The sequence below is a fragment of the Trematomus bernacchii genome, unplaced genomic scaffold (assembly GCF_902827165.1).
Source record: "Trematomus bernacchii unplaced genomic scaffold, fTreBer1.1, whole genome shotgun sequence".
NCBI lineage: Eukaryota > Metazoa > Chordata > Actinopteri > Perciformes > Nototheniidae > Trematomus > Trematomus bernacchii.
Window position 1 is genome coordinate 10159517 of NW_022988050.1, and position 11214 is coordinate 10170730.

Sequence of the window (11214 nt, forward strand, 5' to 3'; positions counted from 1 at the left end):
AAAAATTAGGAACATTGGGACTGCCCAGTTGACTTTAACGGTTATAAACATAGACTGTATATCAAAATAGATGACACCTCTACTCTCCTACCCACTGTACAAAAGTGAAGCCAAAATATCCCAGAAAGCATACGGAAGCTGCCATCTTTTGACATCATTTGGAGGCATAGTAGTGATTGAGGGGCTGGAGCCACAATATTGAGGTTCCGCCCACTCAACTGCACGGGCCAATCACAAGCCGAACATGACCTCAGCTTGTGAGTGCGAGCAAGCTGGCAGCTTACGTTAGCACCACGGTATCTGTTGGGCTAGAAAGCCACAAAAAATAAACAGAATATTTGTATTAACAAATAAAAATAAATCTTTGTATAACTAACAAAATACAATTTAATTTGTGGACAGATTACTATATCCTCTTTTGTTCTCTCTCGTCCTCTCCTCGTGCCGCAGGGGAGCAGGGACAATATGAGTGTGGTGCTGGTGTCTTTACCCGGAGCTCCCAAGATCTCAGAGGAGGCTTTGAAGAAAGAAGAGGAGTTGGATAAGTACCTGGAGACCCGTGTTGAGGGTCAGCACACGCACCTCTTGCTCACTCACACACTCACACAACATAACATGCATTATTCATAATATTCTGTAGGGTTCAGTTACAAATTAGTCACAAAGATTTCGAAAAACGCTATGGTCTTGGTAGTTGATCATATTTTTTTGGCACTGTTAAGGACTATTTTAGTCATGTTTATCTTTAAACGGACTTATGTGCTGTAATTATGGTAAATTATTATAAATTGTCCAGCAGTTGTAGTTAAATGCCCACATTGTTTTCTGGGCCCAGTAGTTTTTCGTTGCCTCCTTCAAAAGAAAGTGATGTGCTTGACCTGGGCAAAATAAACATTCTTTAGGTAGAACAAATATTTTAAATCAGTCACACACACACACTGTGATTTGTCCAGCACCATGGAGGAGTTCTCTGACAAAGGTAGTGTTTTATCACCTACATCTACAACATAACCTCTCGCAAACCCCTGGTGCTCTTTGTGTTTGTGTGCAGAGCTCCTGGGGAACTGTGGGGAGGCGGGAGTCCCTGACCTGGTGTCTGTCCTGAGGAGCATCGCCTCGGAGAACATCCCCAACCTTCCACCTGGCGGAGGCCTGGCCAGCAAGTAAATACACAGCCTGGAACTGCATTAAACTACATCTTACTCACAGAACATGTTCAAATGTTATTGGACTTGACCGTCGACATCCATTATTTTGTGACCGATACTTTCACAAACATTTAACTTCAAGATATTGCACCCTTATTTACACAGAAATCCTGTGTCAGGAATAACAAACACTTCATTTGTATAGCAATTTTAACATGTTTACAAAGCGCTTTAAAAAGGGACATGACAGACAGGAAATAGATTATACAATAACAAAGCTGTAAACAAAAATACTTTCATTATCAATTAATTGACTTTATTCCTAGTTAATCATTTTATCTAAAAAGTGTCAAAAAAAATCGACAAACCTGAATTTATTTAAATGTTATGATCTTATTGATCCATCACTTTGTTTACGGATTGTCTGATTATTTGTTAAGTCTACACATAGAGCTGAAACAATTAGTTGATTCCCAAAAAGTCGTTAATGTCACTTTTCAAGCCAAAATCTCCACAATGAAGTATTGTTTGCTTTCCATTGTCCTACATTCTAGCAGTCAGAATATATGTGTGTTGATCTCCTCCTCAAAACACTTGCCTGTAAAAATATATGAAGAGATCCTGCAGGTCTATTTATACATGAATAGCGGATGCTCAAGTATCGACTCGGCTGCTTTCTTAGTTCCATTAAAGAGTGAATCAATACACATTTGCAAAGAATGAACAGAGACTGTTTGTATTATGTTGGGAGTTGTCCTCTCCTCTAAGCAGCGAGCTGTGTGCTGTTTGTGTGTTTACAGACGCAGTGTGATCGAGGCCGTGTACAACAAGCTGAACCCTCACAGAGAAGAGGAAGGGGTGAGTTGATCTCTTTAAACCCCTCACCTCTCAGACCTTTCACCCCCCCCCCCCCCAACATGTAAACGCACACAGGCCCAGACAACGACACTTTTGTGTGTGTGGGTGTGTTGGAGAATGAATGTGATTTAAGTATGGAAGAGGGTGGAGGATAGACTTGGCAGAATTACCTTGGCAAGCCCAGTGAAACTCATTTGTCTGCATTCCATGTCAAAAGGCATCGAAGCGTCGCGGTCGATCTTGTATTTATCATTGGAATAGTATTATATTAGGACCTCCATTAACCTCATAAACTCCTCAGCAACAAATGCCCACAAAAACCTACTGATGACTTTAATAGCTTTTCAAAAGACCCCGCACCCGGGACATGTTTTAAGACATAATAATACTGCTTGGAATCAAGTTATGTTGAACTACCGGACACAAGATGTCTCCTGCTTCACTGAGCAGTCCATTCGTTGTGCTTTTACAAGGAGGCTTCAAGTTTCCACATCACACTTATGTTCAAGTAACAGGTTGGTACATGTCTAAAGCGCAGATTCAAGGTGAGCACAGAGAAACGTTCCTTCTTAAGCAGACGAAGGGGAAAACAGACGTCTACTGTAAACCTCTGCACAAACATCGCGCGTTGAATCTTAAGTTATTATAAGAAAAACACTTTTCTGATTGCGCAGGGAATTTAAAAATAAAGATAAATATGTTGCTTTTTTCTAAAAAAGTGGCTAGCTGAAGCGTACAGAGGTTATAAAGTATGTCCAGAAAGCAAGACCATCGCTACACGTGACTATATTGTTCTTGTCTTGGATAATATAATTCATCTTCATTACATTTCTTTAGGAAAACAACCTACCTCTGTAGAAATAGGCAAAAAAATAGGCATCAAAATCATGTCATGATTATTCAGGAAAACTCTATAAAGGTGTATCGATTTAGAACAATGCTATTAACATGACTCACCCATGATAACTAAAGTTATTCTGTATGTCATTATTATTTTAGTTACACTCGGCTAGAAATATGGCTTAATTGTTTAACAAATCTTAAGATTGTGTATCCTCACTCTGTGACAAAATGAACGACAGATGCTTAACACAGTCACCTATCCGACCTCAAAGAATCAGGGCTTGAATATGAAATAAAAAAACACACAATAAACAGTCGAGAATCACGTTAAAGAAATAGATGCAAAGGCCACAGGGACAAACGGAGCTCAGTGTCAGGTTTTAAACGGCGTGTGAGATGCGAGTTTGTGTTTGCGTACGAGTGTACTTGTCATATTAATATCAGTGGAGTCTTGACTTGCAGGCTCTTTTCTCTGGGCTGTGTGCGTTCCCCCCCCCCCCCCCTCCTCTGTTACACCATACAGCGAATATCACAAAGGGTTGTTGGTCACAGGGTCAGAGGCAGCGTTTGCATGGGCTTGTCCGACTGGTGCAAGAATGTCTCAGACGTCGTCACGCTAGTGTGTAGCAGATAATTGTGTGCCAATGATGTGAGTTTTGTTGCCGCTGCTTGTTTGTGTACGTGTGTGTGTGTGTGTGTGTGTGTGTGTGTGTGTTTGACCGTGGAGCGTGCCTGCAGAGTCTGACCCCTGGCGCGTGTCACCTCAGGCCTGTGCGGGGGGAGAGGAGGAGAGTGAGGAGGGAGGTGGCAGCACGGCGGCTCATCTGCTGGAGGCTCTGAGGCAGTTCCGCCTGCACCACCGGGGGCAGTATCAGTCGGTGCTGGAGGAGTCCCTCGCCACCTACACCCTGCGGGGGGAGAGCGCGGCGGAGGGGCCGGGGGAGGGAAGGAGGACCCCCGGAGACGGCGGCAACAACGGCCAGCAGCAGCAGCAGCAGCCCGCCTCCCCTCCCTCTCCCCGGTCACCCCCACCCTCACCCGCCACTGCAGAGCCGGAGGCCAGCCAAGATGCGCCCGCCCTCGAGTCCGACCCCTCCTCTGACTGAGCACACACCCCCCCCCCCCCCTTTCCAACCCAGCCCGACCCCAGAGCCCTAGTCAGCTGTGCTACGACCTCTCCTCCTTCCCTTCTCCACAGAACTTAAATGGACACATCGGCCTCCATCATGGTCTGCACAAATACAGCTACCATGCTCATGAATATTTCAGTATATTATAATGCAAAGGAAATAAAAAAACGGCCCTTCTGTCCATTCAAGTTCTGTCTCCGAGCCACTTGCTTGCATACCTTCCTCCTAATGAGGGCTCTTTTCTTTTGCCTCCCTCCCCTGTCCTCTGACCGCCTCAGCTTGGACTCCCTAAACTTGCCAGACACTTTTACACTCCACACTGATGTTTAGACTAGGAAATAATCAATAACAAATTATTATTACATTCAAAAGTGGCTGGTGAAACAAAAAAGGAACTTTGCACTCCATGGCCAACATTTACCAGTAATGGCTTCTGGCTGATTTCCCACTCCCTTCCCCCCCCCCCGAGCCTCACCCCCCACCCCCCAAACCTGCTTACAGTGGACGTACTGACAAAGAGAAGGCGAGGAGATCTCCAGCTGTGTTTCAACACACTGCACTGTCTCCAGGCCAACTCCCTCTACAGACTCAGAACACACTTTCTTTTTCGTTTATGTATGTATGTAAGTGTGTGTACGTGTGTCTGCGAGGGTTTGAGTGTGTCCAACCAATCATCACTACTGTAATTTCAATTTTATTTTGGTAGTGGCTGATTATTGATTGTTAGCCCGTTTATCAGCTCAGCGATGTTAGGTTGTTCAAACCAGTCCGGATACAGGAAAACCGGGCAGTTAAACCACAGTGGGACACTTGTGTAGGTGTGTTACTCGTAGTTTGAACGGCATTTTATTTAGATCATTCCATCACCACATATTCCTATTTCCACATCGCCACATTTATTACGCTGCCTCACAACCACATAAAGGTCAAAATATGTTCCTGTATATGTCAGTAAAACTCAAGTAGGTGACTAAATGTTTGTTTAAATGAGAATTAGGCTTTAAGTACAGTATACAGCCACGCTAGCAACCCTCAAAGGCTGTAATGCTCATTACACAGCGGAAAAGTGACCTGTTGGATGGATTAAGAATAGAAAGAAAACCTTAACTAGTAGGGGAAATGAAAAGGGTTTACTTTGTACAGTGTGTGATTTCTTGCTCTACACCGTGTAACATGGATCAACCTTTGTACTGGCTGTGTCATCTTTTTCAGTGTTAGCTGTAATACTGTCAGCAAATCCTAGCCTCTGTTGGCATAGCCCCGTCCCAGAGGGAAGCTGTGCTCTACTCTTAAATGCCTGCCTGCTCAGGTTAGGAATGAGCCCATAATGAAAACTGGGGCACATGTTGATGATCCCTGCTTTATCAGAAAACTACTTTTTGATATCAGTTCTTTAGCTTGTGAGCTTGGGATGAATACTAATGTTAGCATTGGTTACATGATTCCATTAGCATTCATCTCAATGCACAGTGCAGCTATTCTGACAAAGTTCATCTTTAAGAAAAAGTCAAACGGAATCAAACTGTAGAACTGAACCTGAGGTCAAGGGACAGTTCCCCCCAAATGATAACACATATTTCTCCTCTTACCTATAGTAGCAATAAACATTGTTTTGTTGTAGACTTCTCTCGAATATAAAGAGCCCAAAAATTCCTTTGAAAAACTCAAGAGCAATGTATCGTTCTAGTTTTCTTTCTACAAAACTAAATAAGTTTGTATTAATAAAGTTTATGGTATGTCTTGACTAACAAGGTCACAATTTCTGAAAGAGTCATTGGTGTTGAGTTTTTCAAATGTTTTAGTTGGAGGGACTGCAGATATCGTCACTATAGATACTAACTAATCGTGCTTCAGGTAACAATATGTTGTTTCTTTTGGCTACATACTCAGGCTCACACGTTTTTCCCAACACATGGCTAACATTACATCCCTAAAGAGTCATAGCTAGCGTGGCTAAAACATATAGCATTTAACCCCACTGTAGGCTTAATGGGAGAGAGTTGTGTACCTGCGCTCAGTTCTCTGTGTAGCTGACGTTTTTATGAAGCAGGTTTTCATTAGGTTCCCACTGTTCATGCCGACAGCCGCTGGTATGAACCCTGGCAGGATGTGTTTCAGCTTGATTAAATCCCACACAAAGTATATTCCATTCCTCACAGGTTATGACAACGTCTCTTCAAAACAGCACAAGTCTTTCGTCATTGTGAAAGTTAGAGAACAGACCGAACCTGCAGTGTTCATTCTTCTGTGATAGCAGCTAGAGGAATGTTATTGAAAGTCTGTATAAAGCCTAGTACCAGTGTAATGCATGCACTGCACTTATCCTTACAATATCTAAGGCACTTAACTATAGGAAGGGAGGTTATGCTAAACACTGCGCGTATGTATGTATGCGTGTTTGTATGAGTTGTATTTGTATGTGGTTACGTGGGCCAAATGAGTCCCACACACTTTAAAATGACAAATGAACAAATAAAAATGGTTTGAGGTATAATGCTATGATTTGTGTCCAGTGTGTGTAAGAGTATCTCTCTGTAATCTGAATGTACAGCTGTCCCTTTGTGTCTTGCACATGTTTCAAACCTTACAAACGTGTAGATCAGGGTTGTGATTAGGCATACAATAGTCATATTCTCCCAATCAAAATGTGTTTTATGTCACCCAAGAAATCTTCAGATCCCAAGGTAAAGTGGAGGCGTTTGATTGAGGGCCGTAGTGTCTCTTTCTATACTGAATGTGCTGTTATTGTTTCTGTGTAGAAGTTCTTTTAGTTCTAGCAGAAAATAAAATCCTCACCTTCTCGCCCTCCGTCAGCTTTTAGCTCCGTAGCCTCGACCCGTAATTTCATCTCAGCTGCTTCAAAGACATTTTAATCTGTCGTCTCCTTTAAAAGAATAGCAGCAAAATAAAAGCCTGCCGCTGCATTGCATGAGCTGGCGGCGACACGAGCGGAGGGGGAGCTGCGTAGACTATAGGGACTCCACTCTCCATTTCTCCCCCCTGTTTTTCAGTCTGACAGTTGGCCTCGTGATTCTCCGCAAGGTGAGTCATCAGAGGTCTGGGTTCTGGTTGTGTTAACGTACAGGCTGGGCAGGGGAATGTCACTGTCTTTCACCATTATCCATTCAATGTGGGTAGATAAGAGGGGCAGCGAGGTTCAACAATTGCCATTGTTTAAGGGCATCAGGAGCAGTGTCTCTACTTCTGTGCGCAGTGAAAGACGCAGCAACAATACAACTAACCCTCACCTCTCCCATCTTTTTCCCTTTTCACTCACTCAGAGTGCCGGTGAGCTGGAAGACCCGTGGTAGCCGTGGAAACGACCCCCCGTCTCCTCCTGGTGATCGGTGCATCCGCCCAAAGGAGGAGTGTCTCTCCATTGCGCCATGTCTTTCTCCACTAAAAAGAGGACATGTGGTGTGTGTTGGAGTGCGTGAGTGTGCGTATGTTGGTTGTGCATGTGTGTGTGTGTGTGTTTGCAGCAGTGGGACAAAGACGACGACGACAACAACTACACACACACGCATACTGCTTTAAACCTGGAGGAAAACAAAAAAAAATCACTTTTCAGAAATGTCAAGATTTTATGAACTGAAAGCATTGTGATGGTAGAGATTTTTACCATTCAGGTGTTTTTGTTTGTTTTTTTCTTTTCTTGAATGTTGACATTGAACACATGACTTCACAATGACATAAGGACCTATAGTGTGTGTGTGTGTGTGTGTATGTGTGTGTGTGTGAGTGCTTTTTTTTCCGGAGAGGGCCAAGAGAAGACAGACGGTAGATAAAGACTTGTGATTCTTCTTCTCCTGGACTTTTTTTCTTTATTGTGCTACTGGGTCTAATATTTGCCTAACACCATGCTTCTCCCCTCTTAAATGACACACACACACACACACACACACACACACTCTAACACACACAGACACACCATTAAAAAAAAGAATCAAGCAACCCAAACCCACCCTCCACTTCCACCTGTGTATTTGATGTGTGCCAGCTTCGCAGGGCACTGCATGAGGACTCTGGTTCTACATGTACAGCTTCGTGGTTTTTCTAGTCGACCCGGATTCGACAGCCATTGGTTGAGACTGACTGAACCCGAAGGACCTCTGCACTCTGATTGGCTCCTGCCGTGTGAGAAGTGGAAATTATTTGGATTTTATTTTGTTGTTGTTTATGATACAATTAGGATGACGATGATAATCATGATCGGGGTAAATGGGAGGTTATCTTGTTCACTGAAGAGCCGAGTGCAAGTGGGACTCATGGAGGCGGGGTTGGGTTGGGTTGGGTTGGGGGGTGGGGGCGGGGTGTTGTATCACTGGTTGGACTTCCTGTAGAAGGAGGGTAAGGGCAGGAGGGAGGTGGGTCAAAGGGGGCTTCCCCACCTCCCTCCCCGCCTTCATGGTTGGAAATGACTCATGACGGCGGACTGTCCTGACAGAGGAACTTTTTTTTTTTTTTTTGTAATGTTGTCCATGAGGTTACTAGCTGCTCGCTATGTAGAGTGAGTGAACTCCCTGTTTTAACCCTGTTCCTGGTTCTCAGACTGCATTGGTAATGTTTGTATTGCTGTTGTTTGATTGCACTCACATTTGATTACAGAAAGCGTCTATATATGAAATAAAATACCTGCCAAGGATCAAGTGGTGGCTGCTGTTTTAATGAGAGAGGTCATTTCTGGAAGCTGGGGTACGTCCCAGAGGCCTTTTCTTTTTCACCTCAGAGGCCCGTATCCTGAAGCAGGACCAATCAGATCAAGAGACTGAGGTATAGTTAACCACACTGCAAAAACTATAGCTGCAAAAAGCTTTTTATATTTCCAGCAGGAATGCTGTAATGACACCACACACACACACACACACACACACACACACACACACACACACACTTACAAGGTGAAAACAATACCAGCCACATGCTGTTGCAGCAGGTAAAAATAAACCACAAGGGTCAGTCAGGTACATACTGTACTATAATGTACATCCACAGTGACATACAAAATGTGCTAAATTCACAAACCTAATTTTGTCTGCCAGTACCTATATCATTTTATTACATTATTACAATTCATCCCTAAAACAAACTAAATAAATAATTGAAGCTTCATCTTGTGGGGATAATAAATGTCTACACACATTTCATGGTAATCCATCCAATAGATTTTGAGATGTTTCAATACTAACCAAAGTGATGTAGCAACTGACTTTGCCATCCATAGATTAATTAAAACACACACACACACACGCTGTCTAATCTGTCACTCTATCATAATTTGATCCTAATCCCTAATCACAATCACATCGTATCTTGAAGGTGTTCTCAATCTGTAGTGGGATTATGGGATTGCAGAGCATGTGTGGCAGACTGTGAATGAGCCATCCAAATATATTACCGTGGTGATTGCGTGTTTATGTGTGTGTGTTTAGGGGGGTGTAAGGGGTGGATTTAATTTGATGATGGAGGGGTACAGGGTGCACCCTCGCACTGATTCACCCACTGAATCCACTTTAAGCCTAATATTACAAAAACAATAGACACTGACCTGCAAATGTGTCTCCCCCCCTCCTCAGTTGATCTTTAATCTCTTTGACTTTAATTTGTTTGTGTACAAGTACATGACATAAAACAAGATAAGACACAGATCTACCCCCTTTTGCTTTTTGTAGTCACATGGTCACATTTATTCTAAGCCATGTACGGTTGGGGAATCCACCACTTTGTCCAAACTGAAATATCTCAACCTATTGTATGGAGTGTCGTGAAATGTGTTTCAGATATTCTTCACTCACACTGGATCCATTTTGAAAACGTTGAAGATCTTGTGACTTGGCTACCAGCAGTCTAAAGTTTTCAGTCACCATTCTAATATGCGTTCATGAATTGGTAGCAAAGGCTACTTTACTCACGAGTAAAAGTCCTGCATTGGAAATGATACTTTAGGTAAACTATATAATACAAATCTGCAAAATGTGTCCTGAAAGATATTATTTGTTCACACATAGGGTATGGATCTTGTGCAAGATGAAAAAAATCTTCATATTTGATTGAGTTATTGTGTGTTCTGTATGAGAAATCAACATTAGTGCTTTGAAACTGTAGCTACGGATAAATGAAGTAAGGTAATAAGTAAAGTCTTCTTTAGCATATATTGGAAAAACTGAAAAAAAGTACTTAAATAATGTTTTTTGAGTTGTTTATTTCATAACAAAACACTACTGGCATCTAATCAATAGAGTTGGACACATTTTGTACAGACATTCATGTTCCCCAGAGGATGAACCTGTGACTTTTCCTGTAGTGACACCATTATGATTTAGAATTAAATCTCTAAACAACTATTGGACAGATTGCGATGAAATTTGGTTCAGACATCTGTTATGCCCATATCCTTATGTTGGGCCATCACAAGGTTTAATTTGTCTAATATTTTTGGTTTATGAATAAATACTGGCCATGTCTGGAGGGTAGTGCTATAGAACTGCGAAAATGCCACAAGCTGGTTATGGTGAAGAAAGGTTGTTGTGCAGCAAGTCTCGCGTGTTTGTAAAGTTTCACCACAAGAGGGTAACCATCAACACACAACAACCGAACATACGGTACCTGTAAAACTGATGATCCCCACTATGGTCCATCAGCCTCAGCTGCACTGGGTAATTAGTGCTGACAGGTAAATCTCATTATGCTAACATGCTCAACTAAGATAAGTGAACATGGTAAACACGGACATTGATATGCTGATGATAGAAGTTAGCTTTTTGTTTTGCCCTCACAAAGGGACTTATATACACAGATACAAATGATATAGACAATACAAAAAGAAAAAGAAAGAAATAAAGAAATAAAAAATATAGGGAATCCCTTTCCCATGTCACCCCGTCCCTCCCCCTTCCCACCCATCTTGCCATTTCACAGAAAATCCTACCTGATGTTTGTTAGCAATCGTCTGAGTTCATCTATCTATTATATTATATATATTATTTATATTATTGCAAAACAATTTATCCACATAAAATACATTCATACCTTTTTTTTCCACATAACATTTCATCTGTTTAAACTGAATTGAGATGAACTCCTAATAATCTACAATTGCACCAAGGTGTGCATATATGTACACAGGGGCGCCGTAAGGGGGTGAAAAGTTAGGACGATTCTAAGGGCCCGTGACTGACAGGGGCCCAAATCATTTTAGAACATTAAGAAAAAAATGTTTAAGTAACCAATGTGAT

At 42.3% G+C, this 11214-nt stretch overlaps 1 protein-coding gene across 4 annotated transcripts in view; it reads left to right on the forward strand.

Moving 5' to 3' along the window:
* ppm1bb (protein phosphatase, Mg2+/Mn2+ dependent, 1Bb) overlaps window positions 1-11214 on the forward strand; it is a 38653-nt gene that overhangs the window by 13209 nt on the left and 14230 nt on the right. Inside the window, exons 3-6 of one of the 4 annotated variants that reach the window (XR_004555037.1) lie at window positions 451-568; window positions 1052-1163; window positions 1949-2006; window positions 7261-7453. Coding sequence is in view for 3 of the 4 variants with exons in the window: in XM_034119106.1 (XP_033974997.1) it covers window positions 451-568; window positions 1052-1163; window positions 1949-2006; window positions 3617-3955 (627 nt within the window). In the remaining variant the exon portion in view is untranslated. Of the gene's footprint in view, window positions 1-450; window positions 569-1051; window positions 1164-1948; window positions 2007-3576; window positions 6479-7260; window positions 8629-11214 lie in introns of those variants that run through there. The other 3 variants (XM_034119107.1, XM_034119106.1, XM_034119109.1) reach the window with 3 other exon arrangements.